Source organism: Serinus canaria, chromosome 27 (genome assembly GCF_022539315.1).
Source record: "Serinus canaria isolate serCan28SL12 chromosome 27, serCan2020, whole genome shotgun sequence".
In the NCBI taxonomy this organism is placed as follows: domain Eukaryota; kingdom Metazoa; phylum Chordata; class Aves; order Passeriformes; family Fringillidae; genus Serinus; species Serinus canaria.
In genome coordinates this window covers 77,062-100,023 of record NC_066340.1, presented here as the reverse complement: position 1 = coordinate 100,023, position 22,962 = coordinate 77,062, and the positions used below count along the sequence as shown (strand labels likewise).

Sequence of the window (22,962 nt, the reverse complement as noted above, 5' to 3'; positions counted from 1 at the left end):
GACTGGGCACCGGGGACTGGGCACCAGGCAGGAGGTGTTGGGGACCGGGCACTGGGCACTGGGCACAGCACACTGGGCATTGCCCACTGGGCAAGAGGCAGCAGACACTGGGCACTGGAATTTATGGGGATTTAAATGGAATTTAAACTGAATTTATTGGAATTTAAATTCCATTAAATGGGAGTTTAATCCTTTCAAAGTTCAAGTCCAAGGATCTCCACGGACAAGGGATGGGAGGAAATCCCAAATCTGATCCCGGGACCATCCCAAGTCTCCAGGATACAAAGGCCAGAATTCCTTAAACACAAAAGATAAAAGGAAAAGGGGGGAAAAAGGGGGGAATCCTTGGAAAAAGAGAGTTCAGGCTAAGTGAGTTCCTGCCCCTGCAGGGATTTTCAGGGATTGGGATGAAGGGAAAATCGTGCATGGAATGCTTGAGGGGCACTCAGAAAGGGTAAAAAAAATCAGAATTCGGGGGTTTGGGTTGAAAGACATCCCAGGATGGGCCAGGCCAAGAATACAAAGGTTTTTGGGCTGAGGAAAAGGAGGCTCAGGACGTTATTTAGGTTGGAAATGGTAAAATGATGGAATTTTCAGAGCAGGAAGGGTGATCAGAATGGTGGGAAAACCCCAAAAATCCTCAGGAATTGTGGCTGATTTGGGATTGGAGTGTTTGGAGTGGAACGTTGTGCCAGGGAATCCATCCCAAAACTCTCCAGGAGTGCAAGGAGTGGGGGGATAAAAGACCCCTAAAAAAGAAATATTCCCAATATTTAGGATCTTTTCACTCATTCCCAGCAGGTGTAATCCCATAAATAAATATTCCAAATATTTCAGGATAATTCCTCTTCCCTCTTTTCATACAGGTGCAATCCCAAACAGAAACATCCTCAGTATTTCAGGATAATTCCCCTTCACTCATTCCCCGCAGACACAATCCCATAAATAAATATTCCCGATATTCCAGGATCTTTTCCCTGTTTTCCGCCTGATTCCCACCACTCCTCCTGCTGCGCACAAACCCACAAGTGGGGAAGGAACATTTTTCCTCCTTCCCAAGGTGCCGAGGGGTTAAATCCCTTTTCCAGAGGAGTCTCGGGCCAGGACAGCCGGTGGCGCTGGCGGAGCGGGATCCGGGAATTTCGGGATAATGGGATTTACGGAGCGCTGCCGGCTCATCCCTGCGGAGCGATCCATCGGGAACGCGCCCACAGCGCGATGCCAGCCGGGCACAGGAGGCTGCAGGGGAAAAAAACCCAAAATCCTCGTTCCAAAGCGTTGGGGAATGGTTCAAAAATAAACCCCAAAAATCCAAGATATCACCCGCGCGCAAACCCGCCCGCCCGGCCGCGCCGAGATCCGTGAACCGCAAAGTTTACCGGAGCGTGCGGGCGGCGCCGCCATGATTGTACCGGGGGGGGGGACGGGGACACGGGGACAAACTGGGGGGGACTGGGACAAACTGGAGGGGATGGCGACGAACCGGGGGGAACGGGGACAAGCGGGGGGACGGGGATAAACGGGGGGGACGGGGATAAACGGGGGTACGGAGATAAACGGGGGGGGAACCTGCGTGGCTCGGGGCCACATCCGCCACCCCCCGCTGTCCCCGCGCTGTCCCCGCGCTGTCCCCCGGTCCCTTCATCAGCGCCTCGCCCCGCCCGCTTGCGGCTTCTCGCTGTCCCCGCTGTCCCCCCCGGCGGTCCCCCGGGAGAGGCGGGGAGGGGGCAGCACGGAGGAGGAGGAGGAGGAGGAGGAGGAGGAGGAGGAGCGCGCAGAGGGAGGCGGGGGGGCAGGAAACCCTCCTGGAAGTATGAAGGAGATGGTGGGAGGCTGCTGTGTGTGTTCCGACGAGCGCGGCTGGGCGGAGAACCCGCTCGTCTACTGCGACGGCCACGGCTGCAATGTGGCCGTGCACCAAGGTGAGCCCGGCACGGCCCCCCCGAGCCCCTCCCCGAGCCCCCCAAAGCCCCGGGGACGGGGCGGGGTGAGGATGGGGGCGGCGGCGGCGGGGGGGGCGCGCTTTGTTTTAGCGCTATTGTTCCAAATAACGGTGTCGCCGCCGAGGTGGCGCGGCCGCGGAGCGGGGACGCGGCGGGGACACGGCGGGGGGGGAGTCGGGGCAGCAGCGGAGCCCCCCGGGGGTGGCGAGCGGGGTTTCTGCGGTGCCCCCCCGGTATAGCGGGGAGGGGAGGGGGGGGAAGAGGCGCTGCCGCCCCCAGCCCGGGGGTGTCGGGGGGGCCGCGGGGAAGCTCCGGAGGGGGCGGCGGGGCCCGGGGCTGCCTCCTGCGAGGGTAGGGAGGGAGGAAGGCAGCCCTCCTCCTCCTCCTCCTCCTCCTCCTCCTTCTCCGCCTCCTCCGCCCGCTGCTCCCGGCGACACGGGCGATTTGCATTTTAAATGACTCCGAGCCCGCCCCCAGCGCACGGTAGCGGGCCCGGAAAGTTTGTCCTCGGCTCGGTGAACAAAACAAATCCGATTAAAATCGGTGTTCGAGGCAGCGGAGGCGCGGCGATCCCTGCTCGGTTTGTTTGGAACGCGCCCAGGGCTCCGGGCTGCTCGGGCCGCGCCGTTTTCCCGGCTGGGGTTATCCCGTTCCTGCCCCGGTTGTTGTTGTAGCCCATCAGCGTCCCGGCTGGGGTTATCCCGTTCCTGCCCCGGTTGTTGTTGTAGCCCATCAGTGTCCCGGCTGCTGTCATCCCCTCCCTGTCCCGGTTGTCGCCATCCCGGCAATGTCCCGGCTGTTGTTTTGTCCCATCGCTGTCCCGGTGCGTCTCCAGCTCGTCCTGCTCGCTCTCCATCCATTCCCGGTGCTCGCTCCTGCCTCTGGGTGTCCGTGGGTCCGGCTCTGTCCGTGGGTCCGGCTCTGTCTGTGGATTTGGCTTTGGGTCTGTCCACGATCCAGCCCTGTCCGTGTCCCTGTGTCCATCCCTGTCTGTGTGTCCATCCCTGTCTGTGTGTCCATCCCTGTCCGTGTCCGTGTCCCTGTGTCCATCCCTGTCCTGTCTGTGTGTCCATCCCTGTCCCTGTCCCTGTCCCGTGTTCAGAACAGTTCCAGAGGGTCAGGAGCAGTTTTTAAGGATCAGGAAGAGTTTGAGAGAGGCAGGAGCTGTGTCAGAGTCTCAGGAAGAGTTTTGGATTTTCCAAACCAGGTCCGGAGGGGCAGGAACAGTCTCAAATATTCAAGAGCAGTTCCAGAGGGTCAGGAGCAGTTTTGCGTTCTCAAAAAGAGTTTTAGAAGCACAGGAGCCGTTCCAGAGGACCAGGAACAGTTTTTAAGGGTCAGGAACAGTTTCAGATTTTCAAGAAGAGTTCCAGAGGCGCAGGAAGAATTTCAGGGGGTCAGGAACAGTTTTTAGGGGTCAGGAAGAGTTCCAGAGTGTCGGGTCGAGTTCCAGATACTCAATAACAGCTTTTGAGGGTCGGGAACAGTTTCAGATTTTCAAGAACAGGTTCAGAGCATCAAGAAAACTTTCAGATTTTCAAGAAAAGTTTCAGATTTTTCAAGAAGAGTTTCAGAAGTGCGGGAGCAGCTCCAGAGGGGCAGGAAAAGCCTCTGAGCCCGGTTCGAGTCTCTCTGTGCCTGTGGGAGCTCGCGGAGTTTATTTGGGGTTTCTGGGGGCCCTGCAGGATGTGGTGATTCCCCTGTTGGAGCCCGGCCCAGCCCCTGCGGCTTTGGGGAGCTTTTTACTCCCCAAATAGCTCCAACCCCAAAAAGGAACCGTGGGGGCTCATCCTGCTCGGGGGAAAATAAGGAAATAACCAGGGAAAACAGGGAGAAAAACTGGGAGAAGTAGAGGAAAAGCCCAGGGAAAAAACCCAGGAAGTACACAGGGAAAACACTGAGAAAAACAGGGAAGAAAGCAGGAAATAAGCAGGGAGAAAAAAGAGGAGAAAGCAGGGGAAAATCAGGGAAAAATGGGGTAAAACAGGGAAGAAAAGTGGGAAGTAAACAGGGAGAGTGAAATTCCCGGGAAGCCCCGGGTCCATCTTTAGCCCGGGCTGAGCGCCAAGAACGAGCTCAGCTGGAGCCAGCGGGGGCTGCCAGGGGAAAACAGGGAAAAACAAGGGGAAAATGTGGAATATGAGCTGGAAATAGAAATTAGTGCTGTCCTTCACTCCTTTACAGAGCCCTTGTTTCCCATCCGATGGTTTCGTGAATATCCTGAATTTTTAATGCAAAAAGGGTGTCCCAAAGAGGAGAAAAACCCCAAAACAAGGGGGAAAAAAGTAAAAAATGAGCAGAAAATACATTTATAGATGCTCTTGACCCATTTTGGGGGGCTCTATTTACCACTCATGGTTTCCTCAATATTTAAAATTTTTATTTTATTTTGCTTTGTTTATTTTGCATTTTTCCCCCGTTTTTCTCCCTGATTTTCCTCCTGTTTATTTCCAGCCTGATCCAAACATTTTTAAAGCCCTGAGAAGTCAGAAACAAATGGATTTGAAATGGTTTAATGGGGTTTTTTGCCTTTTTTCCCAGCTTGTTATGGAATTGTGCAGGTTCCCACGGGCCCCTGGTTCTGCCGGAAATGTGAATCCCAGGAAAGAGCCGCCCGGGTGGTGAGTGGGGAACGTCCTGCGTGGGGCTCCCCCGGATTTCTGGGGAGTTCCAAGAGTTTTGGGGTTGGGGCCTTTTTAACAAGTTCAGAAACCCCCAAAAAGAAGTCACAGGGGAGATTTTCCTATACCAGATTTCGGGCACCCCAAAACCAGCCCCACCCCCCCAGCCTGGATTTGGGGTGACTCAAACCCAACCATGACCCAAAATGTCCCCAAAACCGGGGGAAGAAAACTGGTGCCAGGCGGAAGGAAGGAGCAGAGAGAGATAAAAACTCGATTTTTTTTGACTCTGAGTCGCTGCTTTCGGTTTTACTCCTCGGCCACAGCCCCTAAAAGCGGCCCTAGAAAAGCCCCAGAAGCAAAACTCTGCCCTGGGCATTTAAATCCATTTTTTAGAGCTTTTCTGAGGTGTTTTTTTCCCAAAAGCTCCCCAGTCCTCATCCCCCAGCCCTGTTCTGGCAGCAGCTCCTTTTTGGGGCAGAATAGGGGAATTTCTGGTCCTAAACCTGGAATTAAATGGATGAAATTTGAATTTTATCGATTAAATTTTATTGAATTTGAATTTTATTGACAAAGTTTGCATTTTTGGGAATAAATTTCAATTTTATTGACTATTTTTCGTTTTTATCAATCAAATTTTATTAAATTTGAATTTTATTGATTAAATTTGAATTTAAATTCAAATTTTATTGATTAAATTTTAATTTTATCAATGAAATTTGAATTTTATCGATAAAACTTCAATGTCGTCAGTGAAACCGAATCAAATCTGACGGAATCTGAATTTTGTGGCTGAAATCGGACGGATTCTGTTTATTAAATTTCAACTGCAGCAGATGAAATCTGAGTTTTGTGGATGAAATGGGTGAATTTCGGTGTTTTTGTCCCTTGCAGAGGTGCGAGCTGTGTCCCCACAAGGACGGGGCCCTGAAGCGCACGGACAACGGGGGTGAGCGCCGGCGGAATTCCCACCGGGAAAATCCCAAACCCCTCCCAAAAATGCCCCCAAAATTCCCCTTTTGGAGCCTCTGCCAAAAGGGATTGTTCTTAATAATAATAATAATAATAATAATAATAATAATAATAATAATAATAATACCAAAAGGGATTGTTCTTCCTGCCTGAGCTTGGGTTGGAGCCAAAATGAGCCCAAAGTTGTGGGGTTTTGGGGTTGATCCCAGAGGAATTTTCCAGTCTGTGGGATCTCAGTGGGATCCCCATCCCAGAGGATTTTCCATGTGGGATTTTCCTGCAGATTTTTTGGGATGGAGGTTTTTGGGATGCAGGTTTTCTGGGATGGATGATTTTTCGGGATGGGTTTTTTTGGGATGGATGATTTTTCGGGATGGGTTTTTTTTGGATGGAGGGTTTTTGGGACAGAGGTCCTCTTGGCATTGAGGGGTTTTTTGGGATGGAGGTTTCGTGGGAATGAAGGGTGTTTTGGGGTGGAGGGTTTTTGGGATTAAGGTTTTTTGGCATGGAGGTTTTTTAGGCACAGAAGCTTTTAAGGATGGAGAGTTTTTGGGGATGAAGATTTTTTTGGGGGGAATAGAGGCTATTTTGTACCTTTTTTTAGGATGAAGGTGTTTTTATTGCAGCGTGGGTGTTTTTGACGTGCAGTTTTTTTGGCACGGGGTTTTTTGGGACAGAAGATTTTTTTGGCACAGAATTTTTTTTTGTGATTCCAGGACTGAATTCCCTTTTCCCTTCCTTTTCCAGGCTGGGCCCACGTGGTGTGTGCCCTGTACATCCCCGAGGTGCAGTTTGCCAACGTGCTCACCATGGAGCCCATCGTGCTCCAGTACGTCCCCCACGACCGCTTCAACAAGGTAAAATCTGGGATTTCGGGATTTCGGGATCATCCTGCCCCCCCAGGGCTCCTTCCCGGATTATCCCGACCCCACAGCTGCTTGGGTTCTGTTAAAAACCGAGGAAATCCCTGGATTTGCCAGGAAATTTTTGGTCTTCCTCAAATCGATGGGATTAGAGGAATTTCTTGGTGGAACGATGGGAACCATTTGGATCCATGGAATTCTGTGTTGGATCCTCCCCATCTGGGTGGGTTTTTGGAGGAGAAAATGGGAATTTGAGGAATTTCATGGTGGAACAACTGGAGCCAACTGAATCCATGGAATTCCATGCTGGTTCAGATGGGACGGTTGGGATTTCAGGGAAAAAAGGAGAAGTTTTGTGTATCCCACCGAGGAATATCCTGGAGTTTTCATAGAAATACCTCAAAATTTCCTCGATACCCCAGAAATTCCTTCTCAGGAGCGGAAGGTGGGGAAGGCTGGAACTCGCCAAACACATTCCGTGAGATTTGGGAATGCCTGGAGGCTTTTCCTCTTGGGAAAAATGGCTTTTCCCACTTTTTTCCCCCATCCCAGACCTGCTACATCTGCGAGGAGCAGGGGCGGGAGAGCAAGGCGGCCTCGGGGGCCTGCATGGCCTGCAACCGGCACGGCTGCCGCCAGGCCTTCCACGTCACCTGGTGAGATTCCCGGGAATTCTCCTCTGGAATGTGCCCCCGCTGCTCCCTCCCTGCCCTGAGGCTGCGGGCTTGATCCCCCCACCCCGTGGGCTCATTTAGGGCTGGAGTTGTCTCGGCCTCCTCCTGGCCCTGGAGCTGTTCCTGGGTTTTCCCAGGGTGTTCCCAAGGTTTGGGAATTCCGTGGAACGTTCATTCCCCTGCCCTGGATTTGGGGTCCCGTTCCCTGTGGGTTGTGGGGTTTGGGGTTGATCCTTCCTCGGGGTTACTTAGGGCTGGAGTTGCCTCTTCATCCTCCTCACACAGGAGGTTTTCCCAGGTTTCTCCAGGGAGTTCCCAAAGTTTGGGAATTCTGTTGGAACCTGTGGAATCTGACGGATTTTCTCTGGTTTTCCCTGTTTTCCTGCCAATTTTCCCAATTTCCCCCGTTCTCTCCCCGTTTTTCCCGGGATCAGTGCACAGATGGCCGGACTCCTGTGCGAGGAGGAGGTGCTGGAGGTCGACAACGTCAAATACTGTGGCTACTGCAAATACCACTTTAACAAAATGGTGAGATCCAGGAATTCCAGGGATTTCAGGAATTCCTAGTTATTTAGAGACCTTTTATTTATTCAGGGAATTTCATTGGTTTCTAGGAATGTAAGTCTTGATGGAAGCATATTTATATTTATTTACGAGAATTGGGGTAGGAGGGGGGCAAAGGGGGCAGGGGGCGGCAGAAAGGGGGAGGTATTAAGGGGGTGAAGGTGTGAGGGAGGGAGGGGAAAGGGGCGTGAGTGTAGGGAACGGCGTTCAGTTTGCAAGGGAATGTTAAGGGGAAGGGGGGGCGGCAAGGGGACGCGGGGGAGGCCACAGGGGCCACGGTAGGGGACAGCAAGGGGCAACGCGGCAGGAACACGGGGGCACGTGAGGCGGGGTTTGACCCCGTGGAATGCGTGGCGGTTGAACCCGGGTGACGGGGGGGGGCCACGGGGAAGCGAGGGGGCCCCAGGGGCACGCGTGAGGTCCACGGGCACAGAGGGGTAGGCCCCCAGGATAGGCCCCGAGGGTAGGGCATTTTACCTAGGGCAGCGGGGGGGGGACACGGGAAAACAGGGGCGGGCACCGGGGTCCTCGCCGGTTTTCCCCGCATTCCCCTCTTCCTTTCGTTTTTCCATGTGTTCCCCACGTTTTTCCCCGTTTCCCCACCCACTTGTCCCCGTTTTTCCCCGTTTCCCCCCATTTTCCCAGTTTCCACCCGTTTTCCCCGTTTTCCCAGTTTCCCACCCGGGTTTTTTCCCCGTTTTCCCCCATTTTTCCCCGTTTCCCCCCGTTTTCCCCCCTGTTTCCCACCCCGTTTTTCCCCGTTGTCCCCGTTTCCCCCCCATTTTCCCCGTGTCCACCCCCGTTTCCCGTTTCCCCCCCGTTTTTCCCGGGTGTTTTCCCCGTTTCCCTCCCGTTTTTCCCCGTTTTTCCCCGTTTTTCCCGTTTTCCCTCCGTTTTCCCCCGGTTGTTCCCCGTTTTCCCCCCGTTTCCCTCCCGTTTTTCCCCGTTTTTCCCCGTTTTTCCCGTTTTCCCTCCGTTTTCCCCCAGAAGACCTCGCGCCATTCCGGGGGCAGCTCCTTCCTCCCGGGCCGGCGCAGCCGCTCGGCGTCCCCGGCCCAGGAGAAACACCTGTCCCACCACGAGCGGCCAAAAAAGGTGAGGAGATCCCCAAAATTCCCCAAATCCCCGGACTCGCAGGATTTCCTCAATCCACGAGGTGAAGGTGCCTTCAAACCTCAAAATCCATAATTTTCCCCCCTCAGATTTGGAGTTTTAATGGATTAAAAATTCCGATTTTTGGCGGATTTTAGGGATGAAAATTAATTCGTTGAATTTGGGAACGTTTTGGATTGGATTATCTGGGAAAAGGGGTTAAATCCACATCGGGAAAGGGTTTTTCTGGATAAAGGAGGAAAAATTTTTTACATTTTTACTTAGATTTTAAATTCTGGTCCTAAAACCAGCTCCAGGATCTTTTCCCAGATCTGCTTTTCCCAGAAATCCTGGAATTTCTGGGAAAAGCAGCTGGGAGTGTGGGAGGCAGAACCCAGTGTTTGTGTGGAGTTGGTTTTAGTCCCATAAATCCTAAATTTTGGGAGTTTTTTGGGATTTGGGATCTGAGGGCAGTGGGAGAGGAATAAAGGAATTTTTCCTGCCCCTTGTGGGATCTGGGCCGGAAAACAATGGGATTGCTTCATGGGATCTGCCACTGGACAACTGTGGGAATGGGAATTTATTTGGATTTCGTTATGGGATCTGGTGCTGCCCTTTCCAGCGCTGGGAATTCCGGCATTCCATAGGTTCCTGTTCTTTCCCAGAGCCGCAAGGACAAGGAGAGGCCGAAGCAGAAGCACAAAAAGCGGCCGGAGTCCCCCAGCAGCCTCCCCCCAGCACCCGTGGCCGTGGCTGCCGAGAAGGTACTGGGGCTGAGGGACGGGAAATCCACTGGAAAACTGGGAAAGGCAGCTGGAAAATCCATCCAGGAAACTGGGAAAGGGAGCAGGAAAATCCACCCAAAAAAACCAGGGAAAAGGGGCAGGAAAATCCACCCAGAAACCAGGGAAAAGGGGCAGGAAAATCCACCCAGAAACCAGGGAAAAGGGGCAGGAAAATCCACCCAGAAACCAGGGAAAAGGGGCAGGAAAATCCACCCAGAAACCAGGGAAAAGGGGCAGGAAAATCCACCCAGAAACCAGGGAAAAGGGGCAGGAAAATCCACCCAGAAACCAGGGAAAAGGGGCAGGAAAATCCTCCCAGAAACCAGGGAAAAGGGGCAGGAAAATCCACCCAGAAACCAGGGAAAAGGACATTCTCAGCAGGCCGTTCCCACCCCCAGGCCCCTCTCCCCTTCCCTTCCCAAGGAAAAATCAGGACGATTTCTCCTGCTGAGCCCATAAATCCAGGAGGGTTTAATTCCCACATCCGGGGCTGGCAGGAGAAAATCCCAATTCTCTCTCCCTGGAATTCCCCCGTTCCCATCACTTCAAATTCCAGGCACATCTGGCGCCTGCAGCTGTCGGGGATTAAATCCAGGGATGGATTTGGATCCCAGGATTTATCCCAAGGAGGGCTCGGCCAGGGTCAGGGGTGTCGGGAAGGTCCCACATTTTGGGCCATCCATAATTACAGGAATATTTTTAATTTTGGTTGTAATGTTACCTAAAATGGGTGAATTTGGCTCTGGATTTGAAGGGATTTGGGATTTGAGGGATCTGGGTTTGGGTTCATCCCTCTCTCCCCACTGCTGAATTCCCACAATTCTCCCTCTTATCCTGAAATCCTGGATTTCCTGGCATCTGCCCAGGTTCTTCACCCTCCTGTCTCCCCTGGCTCCTGCAGCTCAGCTGGAATTTGGGAACATCTGGTGCTGCTCTGACCCCTGGGAATATTCCAGCCGGAGCTTTGGAATGGCTGCAGGGATCCCAGGGAATCTCCAGTCCCATCCCAAGGATGAGGAAATACCCCCAGGGAATCTCTGGTCCCACCCCATTCCCAAGGAAATCTCCCAGCTGGGGTGGGAGTGCTGGGAGCAGCACACCTGGGGTAGAAATCTGAAATCCCGGTTGGAATCAGGAGGTTTCCAAAATCTGGAGGTTTTAGGAGATGGAGATTCCGCTCCCTTCCCCCTTTAGTCCCCTGCGGTTCCCTGGGATGAGCCCAGTCCCTGGGATGGAATTCCCGGTGCCACCAAGAAGCAGGAGATGTCCCAAAGTCACTTTTGTGCCGGGAGTGACCCGAGCTGAGCAGCCCTGGGTGGGCAGAGGGGGCAATTCCCACTGCAGAGGGGGGAAATTTGGGAAATTTGGGAAATTTGGGAAAATCAGGAAAATCGGGGAAAAAAAGAGCCCCGTCTGCAGCCAGCTCTGGTCCCTGGGGTCACCCCCGTGTCTGTTCCCTCCCAGGGCTCCGGTGGCCACCACGAGGCCACCAAGGAGAGCTCGGAGGTGGCCAGGGCAGAGGCCAAGGGCAGGAAATCCTCGAGCCACGGCAGCAGCCACAAGGGGAAGAAGACGGGAAGCGGGAAAAGCTCCGGAGGCTTTGGATCAGCCCCACCTGGAGGAACCTTCCAGACGGCCGGTGAGGGGCAGGAGGAGGAGGAGGGGGAGGGAGAGGGAGGAAGGAGGAAGGGGGGGAAGGAGGGGGATGGAGGACAAGGAAAAAGAGAGGAATGAAGGGAGAAAAAGGGAGGAATGAAGGAGGAGGAAGAGGAGAAGGAGGAGGGAAAGGAAAGGAGAAAGAGTGGAGGGAGGAAGAGGGGAGGGATGGAGGAGAAAAGGAGAGGGATGGAGGAGGAAGAGGGATTAAAGAGGAGAGGGATTAAAGAGGAGGAAGAGGAGACTGATGAAGTAGAAGTGGCAAGGGATGAAGGAGAAAAGCAGAGCGATGAAGGAGGAGGAGGAGGAGGAGGAGGAGAGCGATGAAGCACCAGGACCCCTCCCCTGCCTCTCGGGCTGACCCCACGCGTCCCCAGGCTCCTCCTGCGGCCTGCCCGGCTCCCAGGACTTCACGCCCTTCCCCAAGCTGGAGCAGGAGGAGGAGAAGTTCCGCAAGGCCGCCAGCTCCAGCTCCTCCTCGCACTGCTCGCCGCTCTCCGAGGGCCCCAAGGCCGACGTCTTCGAGCAGAAGGTCATCTTCTCCGGCTTCGGCTCCATCATGCGCTTCTCCACCTCGGCCGTGGGCCAGCCGCGAGCCCGGGACGCCTCCCCCGTGGACTACAAAGCCTCCAGCACCCTTGGTGGCCCTTCGGGTGGCACGGGTGGCACCGCTGGCGCCGCCGGGAGCGGCCACAAGCGGATGCCGTCGCTGGGCGCCGAGGAGGGAGAGGTGCTCAAGGAGAAGAAGCACAAGGGCAGCAAGAAGAACAAGCACGGCCCCGGCAGGCCCAAGGCGGGCAAAGGCAAAGAGGTTTTGGGGGCCCAGCTGGCTGGGTCCACCTCCACCTCCTCCTCTCCCTTCTCCGGGGGATCCCTCGTCAGCTCCAGCATTGGGAATTCTTCCCGGAGCTTCAGCCACCCCGGGAGTCTGCCCAGCCTCAGCATGGAGTCGCCGCTGCTGGGCTCAGGTGTGTTCCCCTTGAGGGATTCAGGTGTGCTCAGGTCCTTTGAACAGAATTTTCCAGCCTTTTCCAGAATTTTACAGCCTTTTTCAGCTTTTCTAGCCTTTTCCAGCACATTTAGCCATGTCCAGACCTGCCTGCACAGAGTTCTGTCCCTTGAATCCATAAAAATCCACATCCCAGCCTTCACCCTGGAATCTCCTCCATATCAGCTTCCAGAAATTTGGGGTGCAGATCTGAGCTGGAAACATCCCAAACCCTTTTTGCTCCAACTCATCCAGCCAGAGCAGAATTCACAGCTGGATAAAGGGGAATATTCCATGATCCCAAATTAGGGACTCTCCGGAGCAGTTAAATTTAACCCCTCTTTTATAAAAACAAAATTTCTCATCCCAGTGTTCCCACATTCAGCGGGGCTGGGAGACACCGGTAATTCCCAGTAACTCCCAGTGGAGCCCCTTCCCTGGGAAGGGATGCTGGGCTGGGGACAGCTGGGACATGGGACAGGAAGGGGTTAAGGCAGCGGGGAGAGGAGGGGCTCTGACACTCAATCCCGAGTGTTCCCAGTCCCGAGTGTTCCCAGTCCCGAGTGTTCCCAATCCCTTCCCGCTGCCTCCAGAGGGGAAAGGTGAGGAGGGAACCGCGGCTGCCTGTCCCTTTGGAGCAGGAATTGAGGAGGGAATTGTGGCTCCCTGACCCTTGGGAAAGTCAGGAGAAGAAGGAATCTCTTCCTAGGGAAAGGTGGGATCAGAAGGGATCTCCTCTCCCTGGGGATTAGCGGGATAAGCTGGAATCTCTGTCCCGCAGGGATCTACACGAGCAACAAGGACCCGATCCCGCTGGGCGCGGCGCTGCGGGCGGTGTGCAGCACGCCGCTGCCCTCGGGGCTGCTCCCGCACCAGGGCGGCGCCGCCCTGCCCCAGCTCAGCCGCTCACCCTTCGCCAGCTCCATCCCCGCCTCCTCCTCCTCCGCCGGCTCCACCACGCAGGTGAGGCCCGGGACGGGCCGGGGGCACGCGGGAATGGGGACAGTTGGGACAGGGAATAGTCGGGATTGGGAACACTTCCACCTGGAAGAGCAACTGGATTCACACCATTCCCAGGGCTCCCAGCCAGCACTGGGAACATGCCACACCTCTCGCCAGACTTCCCGGAGATATTTTTAACACGGGATGAGCTGCAATAACCAGGATATTTCCCTGTTTCCCGTGCAGGTGTTTTCCCTGGCGGGTTCCACTTTCAGCCTCCCTTCCTCGCACATTTTCGGGAGCCCGCTGACGTCCGGGCTGTCGCTGAACCCCCTCCTGAGCCAGCCGGAGAGCAGCCGGGCAGGTACGTGAGCTCCCAGGTGTGTCCGAGTTGGCATTCCCGAGGGCTCTACCACGGGGACAGGACGGGAGGCCGCTGCCGCATCCCCGGCTTTTCCAGCTGCTGTCCCTCAGGGTGACAGCCAGGGCTGCCGGGGGGGGGGGGGGGACGGACAGGGATGGCGTGTTTGCCAGCAGCACCTCGGGAGTGTCCCTGGAGAATCAATGTCCGTGGATAATGAGTGTCCGTGGATAATGAGTGTCCCCGGATGATAATGGCTGTCCCAGGATAACTGGATGTCCCTGGAGAACGGGTGGCCCTGGATGAAGATGCGTGTCCCAGGACAACTGGGTGGCCCTGGAGAATGGATATCTCTGGATAACTGGATTCCCTGTGTCCTGTCCCTCCATCCCTTGTCCCAAGCCCCTCTCCAGCTCTTCTGGAGCCAATTCCAGCACTGGAAGCTGCTTCAGGATCTTGTACTGGGAGATTCCGGCCACATCCAGGAATTATGGATATAACATGGATGATTCCTGCCTGGAAGAGTGTCCCAGTAGGACATTCCCGAGGGGATGGGGGAGCCAGGATCCCCTGGCCCTGTCTGGAGGAGCTGCCGAGCCCCAGCTGGATTTGCTCATTCCCAGCAGCAGGAAATCCCTGCTGCACTGGGAATCCCGACATTCCCTGCAGGAGATTCCTGGGATTCCTGCACGTGGGAATGTGTGGGGAAGGAGAGGAGGGGCAGGGAATCAGCTGGGGCTGGATCCACCACATCTGACAGGGCCCAGGGCAAGGCGAGCAAGCGTTCCAGGGATGGGAAGATAAATATGGGATTTATCCTGGATTACCCCAGGAGAGGCTGAGGGAGCTGGGAATGTTTATCCTGGAGAAAAGAGGGATCAGGAGGGACCTTGTGGGTCTGCACAAGTCCCTGACAGGAGGGGACAGCCAGGGGGTTCGGGCTCTGCTCCCAGGGAACAGGGACAGGAGGAGAGGGAACGGCCTCAGGCTGGGCCAGGGCTGGCTCAGGATGGATATTTGGGGAAATTTCCTCATGGAAAGGGTGGTCAGGCACCGGAACAAGTCCCCATCCCTGGAAGCGTTCCAAACCACATGGATGTGGCACCTGGGGTCATGGCAGAGTGGGGACAGGGCCGGGCTGGGTTAATGATTGCCCTTTTCCAACCGGAACCATTCCGTGATTCCCTTGAAGCTCCTTAGGGAGCACCTGGAAACCTCCAGGAACCCGGGCTGGCTTTGGGGAAGGGATCCTGAATCCCGGCCGACCTTAAAGCTCTGCTCCACCCTGATTCTGTCACTCCCTGGAGAGTGACAGCCCATCCCCCGGGATTACCGGATCCACCCGGGGCCGGGGGCAGGGCCTGGCACGGGATTTGTCCCTCCCTCCCTGCGGCCCCATCCCCTGGCGGCTCCGGGAAAACCGGCTCCAGGCTTTGCAAAGCTCCGCGCGGCGCGGGGGCCCAGCGGGTCGGGGTGACCTTGCCGGGGTGACCGCCCCGACCGTGCCGAGGTGCCAGGCGGTGCCAGGGGCTCCTCCCCGGAGAGGCGCCGGCGGGGCCGCCTTGCGCAGCGCGGGTCTGCCCGGGGCTGCTCGGTCCGATCGGTACTGCCCGGGGGCCCTCAGTGCTCTCCGGTCCCGTTCGGTGCTGCTCGGTGAGGCTCGGTACTGGTGCTGCTCGGTACGGTTCGGTACTTCCCGGGACCGCTCGGTTCTGGTGCTGCCCCGTACCACCCGGTGCTCCCCAGCGGGCACACACCGAGTGCACACCGGGCACTCACCGGGCACTCAGCGGGCTCCGGCCGTGCGGGCACTGCTGACCCCAGGCCCTCTGTCCCTGTCCCTGCGCAGAGCCCGACCTGGAGGATTGCGGCTTCGGCTGCCGAGGGACGTCCCCGCAGGAGAGCCTGTCCTCCATGTGAGTGTGAGGGGACAGCAGGGACACCATGGGGATAGCGGGGACAGGGGCACAGCCCGGGGGGGACTGAAACAGCTCCTGCCCCTCTCCTTGGGGTGTGGGATGGGATGGGACGGGATGGGATGGGATGGGACGGGACGGGACGGGACGGGATGGGATGGGATGGGACGGGACGGGAGGACCTGCAGGGCTGCGGCCACTTGGGGCCAAGCAGAGGAGCCATGGGAGCAGAGAATGGATCAGGAATGGAGCAGGGATGGAGCAGGGAATGGAAGAGGGATGGTTCAGGAATGGAGCAGGGATGGAGCAGGGAATGGAGCCAGGAGTGGAGCAGGAACCCCCTGACGCCCCTGGCCCCCCCAGGTCCCCCATCAGCAGCCTGCCGACCCTCTTCGACCAGACCGTGTCGTGCAGCAGCAGCGGGCAGCTGGACAGTGTCCCGCAGGCCACCCCCAACATCGAGCAGCTCCTGGAGAAGCAGGGCAACGGCGAGGCCGGGGTGAACAGTGAGTGCGGCCGGGGGGCGGCAGGGCAGCTCCCGGGGTTCTTGGGGTGTGAGCCACTGGGATTTTGGGATTGTGCCCGCGGGCAGCAGAGCCAGGTGAGGACAAAGCCCCAGTGTGTGCCAGGGGAAGGAGCTGGGGCAACACTGTGGGGTCGGTCCCTCCTGCTCAGGGGGTTTGATTGTGAATCCTGTGATCCCCTTTTCTCTTTCCTCCCTGCCCCCCCCCCCCCCATTTTGTCCTGTCCCACCTCGGTCCCCCTGCAGTTGTGGAGATGCTGAAGGCGCTGCACTCGCTGCAGAAGGAGAACCAGCGGCTGCAGGAGCAGATCATGACACTGACGGCCAAGAAGGAGCGGCTGCAGCTGCTCAATGTCCAGCTGTCCGTCCCCTTCCCCGTGGTCACCAGCAGCAATGGCCCGGGCAGCCAGGCCCAGTACATCCTGCCTGCCAACGGTGAGGGCACCGGGGGACTGAGGGCACCCAGGGCCTGAGGGCTGATGTGTCCCTGTCCCCTTTGGGTGGCCGAGGGATCACAGCAGGTGAGATCTGTCCTATGGCCACTTCAGGGTCCAGCCCTGACTCTGCTCCCTCACCCCTCTCCCTTCCCAGTCTGCACCAGTGACTCCCTGAGCATCAGCAAGAGCCCCCCGTGCAAGAACAGCTTTGGCATTGAGAACTCGCTCTCCACATCCTCCGAGGTACAGCAGCCCCTGCGGGCACCAGCGGCCGGGCAGGGCCTCGGGCAGGGGCAGCGCAGCAGCCCCAAGGCTCGGTAGCCAGCTGGTAGAGACTGCTAGCCCAGGCTCAGAGATCAGGTTCTCCCTGCAGTGCCCGAGGGCTGGGTAGAGTAGCTGAGAGCTGGAGCGCCAGGTGAGAGCGCTTCCAGATGATCCTGGACATCCGGCAGGGTTGGACCTGAGCTCTGGGACCCCTCTGAGTTCTGGGACCCCTCAGACTCACTTGAGCCACCCGAGCCCCCCCTTCCCACCCCGAGCTGCCCCGGGGCAGCCGCCCCAGCCCGATGCTCTGTGTCCGTTTCTCCCCCAGGACCCTCACTCAGGCTGTCCCAGCAGGAGCAGCTCCTCCCTGTCCTTCCACAGCACCCCCCCGCCCCTGCCCATGCTGCAGCCCAGCCCCGCCTCGCTGCCCCTGCCCGGGGCGCAGCAGGTGAACGGCCTGGCCCGGGCGGCGGGCGGGGGGCTGGTCGGAGCCTCGGGGGCCAGCCACGGCCTCTCGGCGGTGCCCATGGTGGACGGCCTGCTGGGCAGCCTGGCCGGAGCCCAGCAGATGCCCCTCAACGGGATCCTGGGGAGCCTGAACGGAGCGCAGCCCGCCCCGCCTCCGAGCGCGGCCCCGGCCCTGCAGCTCTCCACCAGCCTGAGCAGGTGAGGAGGCGGCGCTGCCCTCTGCAGCTCCGGGGAGGGAGGGAGGGAGGGAGCGCTTCTGGCCGCGCTGACCGCCCTGGAGAGCTGTCCCCAAGCCTGGCTTGGGGGAGCCTGGCTTGGTGCCCGGTGTTCCCGATGATCCCAGGCACTGTATCCACAGGGAGGGCACCAGCAGGAATTTTAGCAGCCACTAAATTGGACGCCTGGTCCTTCACAAACTGTGGAATTATCCCTGTATCCCTGGTGAATTTACCTGCAGCATGCTCCCGCAGAGAGCTGGAGAGCTCAGCCAAGGCGTTTCCCAGCTCCTGCCAAATGTGCTTCTGACAAATACGTTCCTCCCTCACTCCTGCACCTGGGATGCTGCTGGGCATGGAAGGAAATCTTTTCAGCTCCTGTGTCTCTCTGTGTTCCCACAGCGTGGCCAGCCTGAGTCCCCTGACGGAGCAGCAGCGGCACGTCCTGCAGCAGCACGAGCAGCAGCTGCAGCAGCTGCAGCAGCTCCTGACTTCCCAGCCGCTTAACCCAGTAAGGGAGGGAGGGGAGGGTGCTGGTGCTGGGAAAAGCTCAGAGCAGAGAGGAAAATCTGAAATTAAACCTGGAGGTTCCCTCCTGCCCCCAAATCCTCTGAGCATTTTGAGGCTGGACCCACCGTGGGCTGGGCGAGGGAATTCAGAGCTGGTTTGGGAATTTGGGATGGGGGAGCATCCCAAATCCCGAGGAGTAAAGCTCCAGGCAGGGGGTGTGGCAGCTCTTGGGGAGGGGAGTTGGGATTTGGACTGTTTTTGTACCACAGGAAAGAAGTTTATTTGAGTTTAGTCTGAGTTGGCCACATCCTGAGGAGGTGAGAAGGTGGGAGCTCCAGGAAATCGGGAGGGGGAAACTGGGAGAGCCATTCCCTCCTGGAGTCATCCCAGGATGCAAATCCTGCTGAATCCAGGGATGCAAATCCTGCTAGATCCTGGGCTGGCCCCGGGCTCCCAGGTGTCTTGTGCCCAGGGAAGGGGCAGAACGTGCCAAGGACCCTGCTGGGCGTTAGCGGGAGATAAAACCCGAATTGTTTCAATCCCAGGCGGCTCAGCCGTGTGTGGGCACGTCCACGCAGAGAGCTGGAGGTGCCCGGGGGGCTCCATGGGTGGCTCAGGGTTCTGGGGTCACCGAAAGGCCCAGGCAGCTGCTCCAGGGTTCTTGGCTCCTGCCTGCACCCTCTGTCCCAGGAATGGAGGTGGAGAGGTGGCAAACCCCAGCCCGTGTCCCTGCAGAGACCTTGGTGCTGTCTCCACTCTGCCTGAGCTGACACGGGAGTGCCACCAGTGCTGTCACCAGGGCTGGGCCATGCCCGTTCCACCCAGGAGCCCAGCCCACTGCTCTGGATGCATTTCTGGGTCAGGCTGTTTTTAAATCCCGGGAAAAGCCAATTTCTGAGGGCAGCTGATGTCACCCTGTCACCCGCGGGGACAGGACAATGGCAGCTCCGGCTGCCACAGTGGGTCGATGGTTGCCATAGTGATTCCTGCAGTTTTCCCGGATTTCAGGGAGGTTTTCCCGGATTTGAGGGCATCCCTCAGGATGCAGGTGAGCCCTGAGCCTGCTCCCCCCGGGTCCCGCTCACCTGAAATTCAGGAAGGAATTCAGAGCCAGTTTGGGATTTTGAGATGGTGAATTCCACAGATTTGAAATTGCTGCATTCATGGATTGGAATTGTGGGGATTTGTCTCAGAGCGCTCTGTCCCCGCTGTGTCCCCTCTCTGTCCCTGCTCTATCCCCCCTCTACCCCCCGGCTCTGTCCCCTCTTTGTTCCTCCTCTGTCCCCACTCTGTCCCTGCTCTCTCCCCCCTCTACCCCTGCTCTGTCCCTGCTCTGTCCCCGCTCTGTCCCCTCTCTGAGCCGTGTCCCGGCCGTTCCCGCAGGAGCAGCAGGCGCTGGTGTTCCAGATGATGCAGCAGATCCAGCAGAAGCGGGAGCTGCAGCGGCTGCAGATGTCGGGCTCGTCCCAGCTGTCCCTGCTGGCCGCCACCTCGGCCCCGCTGCACCCCAGCCCCGGCGCGCTGCTGACCTCGGCCGCGCCCAGCGGTGGCTCCCTGCTGGCCTCGCTGTCCCCGCAGCAGCTGAACCCCGGCGGGGCCCTGCTGGCCCCCCAGGCCACCCCCCCGCTGGGCTCGGGGCCGGCCATGGCCCCCAACCCCTTCCTGAGCCTGCAGCCCGACGGCAGCACCCCAAAAGGAACGGTGGGTACAGGGCTGGCACGGGCTGGGGTTGGGGACAGGCTGGGGACAGCTTGGGGAGAGCCTGGGAACAGCCTAGGGACAGCTGGGAAGGACACAATTCCTTCCTCCCCCAGTCCCTGTCCCCCAATCCCTGCCCCCCTGTCCCTCAGTCCCTATCCCTGTCCCCTCAATCCCTGCCCCCAATCCCCATCCCCCCAATCCCTGTCCCCCCAATCCCTGTCCCCTCAATCCCCATCCCCCCAATCCCTGTCCCCTCAATCCCCATTCCCCCAATCCCTGTCCCCCAATCCCTGTCCCCCCAATCCCTGTCCCCTCAATCCCCATTCCCCCAATCCCCATCCCCCCAGTCCCCATCCCCCCAATCCCTGTCCCCCCAATCCCTGTCCCCCAATCCCCATTCCCGCAGCCTGTGTCCCCTCTGATCCAGCCGTGTCCCCGTTTGTCCCCACAGCCCCTGGGTGACAAGGGCGCTCCCCTGGCACAGGACAAGGGCTAGGAGCCCCCCGGCCCGAGCCCGCAGCCAATCCTCTCCCGGGGACCGGCGGAGCCCGGCGCTCCAGAGGAGCCGTCACCGCCCTGGTGCCACCAGGAGCAAAGGTGGTGTCACCTGTCCCCTGCTCCACCTGCCGCAGGGAACTCGGTGGATCCTGCTGGGAGCGTGGGGAGCACCAGACGCCCCCCAGAGCCTCGGGGAAGGACATGGTGGCACCTGGAGGTGCCCGAGGATGTGACCGAGGATGTGGCACTGCTGGAGAAAGAACATGTGGTGGCACCTGGCAGTGTCCCAAGAGCCAGCACTGGATGTGGCACTGCTGGGCAAGGATGTGATGTCACCTGGCGGTGTCCAAGGATGTGGCCCTGGATGTGGCACTGCCAGGGGAGGACGTGGTGGCTGTGCCCAGGTGGGGATATCCAGAAGAATTCCCAAGCTGAGGTTTCCCTGCTTTTCCCACTGGGCTTTGCTCCAGCTGGAGGCTGATCCAGCCTGGAAGGACAGATGGATGAGGTGGACAGGAGGTGGCACCACCTGGGAGGACGTTGTCACCTGTGCCAGCTGACGGAGGGGCTGGACTGTGCTTCCCTCCCGGAATTCCCAAAGGCCAGTGTCTCAGCTGGGGCCGCAGCCAGGATTGTCCAAGGTCAGGAGCTCCTGGACCTGAGAGAGAATTCCTGGACCAGAGTTCGGAGATGAAAATCTTTGTGGGGAGGAGAATTCCAATTCCGGTCCCTGCGTTTTCGTGCCCACCACAAATCATTCCCACAAAACCACATTCTTCCACTGGTCTTGGGAAGAGGGATCTCCAAGGAGTGGGACAGTGACCACAGTCCTGAGCCTGGGATAGCAGAACTTCCATTGTTCTCCACCTTTTGACCTTGATTCCATCTCCAGCCTGGAATATCCACTAGGAATTGGCTTCCTCTGAGCTGGGATGGATGGATGGATGGATGGATGGATGGATGGATGGATGGATGGATGGATGGATGGATGGATGGATGGATGGATGGATGGATGGATGGATGGACAGAGCAACTCTGGGAAGGGGAACACCAACACCAAACACACCAATGCCCCTCCTTCCCTCATCCCTAGTAAATCCGGAGCTCCTGGGAATGCTCCAGCTGACGGAAGCTCCTTTGGGAGAGCCCCAAACCCCAAATTTTGGGACTTTAGTGCCGTGTTCAGCACATCCCCACTGCCCTTCCTGCTTTGCACTATTCCCGTTATCAGCAATGGGGCTGCGCTGATCATACTGGCCAAGCTCAGCCCAGGCAAAATCCTCCACTGAATTTCCTTTTTTTAATGCTAATTTTATTTTATTTTATTTGTTTTTTCCTAAGATTCACACCACGAGGGTTGTCTTAAAAAAAAAAAAAAAAAAAAAAAGCAAAAAAAAAAACCAAACCCTTTCTGCTCCCAGCTTGGAGCTCTGAACTGGACAGAGCTGCTGGCTGCTCAGAAATAGAAATATATATAAATATATAATGGGATTTATCTATCCAGAGGTTTTAACGAGCTTAGTAAGCTGTTGGGGAGCCCCATCCTTTGGGATCCCTGTCCCCAAACCTGCTCCGGCACAATTCCTTTCTTGCACTTTGAAATTCCTTTGGATTTTTCTCTTTTTCCCCCCACCCTGAGCTGGGTTGTTCCCCCTCCCTCAGCACCCCTGGAGGTGCCACCCAAAATCCTCCTGGCACGGGGACACCCCTGGCACGGGGACACCCCTGGCACGGGGACACCCCTGGCACAGGGACCCCAGGTCCTCCCTGCCTCCCTCCTGAGGAGCCTCGGGCGTGGCAGCGACAGGGAAGGCAAACTTAGTCCCAAATTGGGGCTAAAATGCAGAATTTTGGGGCTGTCCCCCAGCCTGTTTGGGTGTGGGGTGGCTGCGCCTGCCATCCTGCAGATCCTTGGGATTTGGGAACAGCCAAATCCCAGCTTTGGGCCAGCAGAGAATGGGCAGGGGGCTCTGCCAGCTGGGCATGGCCAGGAGTTGGGGTTTTCTTTATTTTATTTTAGTTGAGTTTAGTTTTTGCTTTTTATCACAAATCCCAAATCCCTGCAGTGTTGCCCGTGGCCTCCAGCCCCATCTGCAACCCCAAAGACCCCAAAGTTGTCCCCAAATGTCCCAGTTGTTCCAAAATCCAGCCCCAGGGGATCTGGAAAGTGCGAGGAGCAGGGAGGGAGGGCAGGGAAGGGAATTGATCCCCCAGGACACCCAAATTCCGAGCCAGGATCGCCCCCAGTTTGGGGCTGGTGCCCAAATCCCTGGACAAGCCCAGGACAGCCAAGGGGGCAGTGAGAGGCACTTAGGGGTGAATCCAGAGGCTGGAAATGCTGGAATTGGCTCCTGTGGGAATGTCTGGGGAGCCCAGGCTTTGGAAGAGGAAGGAAATCCAGGAATTTGGGTTTTTTTAGGCAGGATCACAACCAGGGGAACTGGATCCCTTTGGATCTCTGGGAATTCCCTCTGGATCTCTGGGAGTTCCCAGAGCTGGATCCCTCCGGCTCCCTGGAATTCTGGGATTTGGGGATCAGAGACAGAAAGCACTTACACCTCTCCCTGTGCTCAACCTTCCAAAGGCTCCCAAACCCCAGGAATTGTCACCTCTAGCCACCCCAAATGTCCCTTGGGCAGAGCAGGGAGGGGGAGCTGGAAAATTCCGGGTGAATCCCTGTGGAAAAATAAAAACCGGGAGTGCAGGGGAAGGAAAAGGAGAAAAAGGAAAAGCTAAAGATGATCCGTGTTTCAGTTGCACTGGGGTACGTTTCTTTACCCGTTTTGATGCTCTCATTTAGGATCGTTGCATGTGTCCTTTTGTGTTTTTTCTTTATTTTATTCATTTTTAGTTGTTGGGTTTTTTTTAATATTAAATGAAAGAGAAAAAATGTGTATATTTTTGGCAATTTAAGGTAATGTAGCTAAGATATATTTTTTTCACGCTGCTTGACTGGTCTTTATGATAAT

At 57.2% G+C, this 22,962-nt stretch overlaps 1 protein-coding gene across 4 annotated transcripts; it reads left to right on the top strand.

Annotated features, from left to right (window-relative positions):
- Positions 1-193: 193 nt before the first annotated feature.
- On the top strand, positions 194-22,960 carry MLLT6 (MLLT6, PHD finger containing). 4 transcript variants are annotated; one of them, XM_050985729.1, is made up of 20 exons: positions 194-1,922; positions 4,485-4,564; positions 5,459-5,513; positions 6,284-6,393; positions 6,952-7,055; positions 7,508-7,601; positions 8,628-8,732; positions 9,377-9,493; positions 10,979-11,153; positions 11,548-12,138; positions 12,940-13,121; positions 13,347-13,464; positions 15,311-15,377; positions 15,741-15,883; positions 16,147-16,335; positions 16,492-16,580; positions 16,930-17,267; positions 17,687-17,795; positions 19,178-19,495; positions 19,947-22,960. In XM_050985729.1, the coding sequence occupies exons 1-20, from the start codon at positions 1,814-1,816 to the stop codon at positions 19,989-19,991; spliced, it is 3,138 nt and encodes a 1,045-aa protein (XP_050841686.1). In that variant the 5' UTR covers positions 194-1,813; the 3' UTR covers positions 19,992-22,960. The 4 variants fall into 4 exon arrangements, with proteins under 4 accessions (XP_050841686.1, XP_050841685.1, XP_050841688.1 ...); XM_050985728.1 differs by having other exon boundaries at positions 8,625-8,732; XM_050985731.1 differs by having other exon boundaries at positions 195-1,922; positions 9,395-9,493.
- The last annotated feature ends 2 nt before the right edge of the window (positions 22,961-22,962 follow it).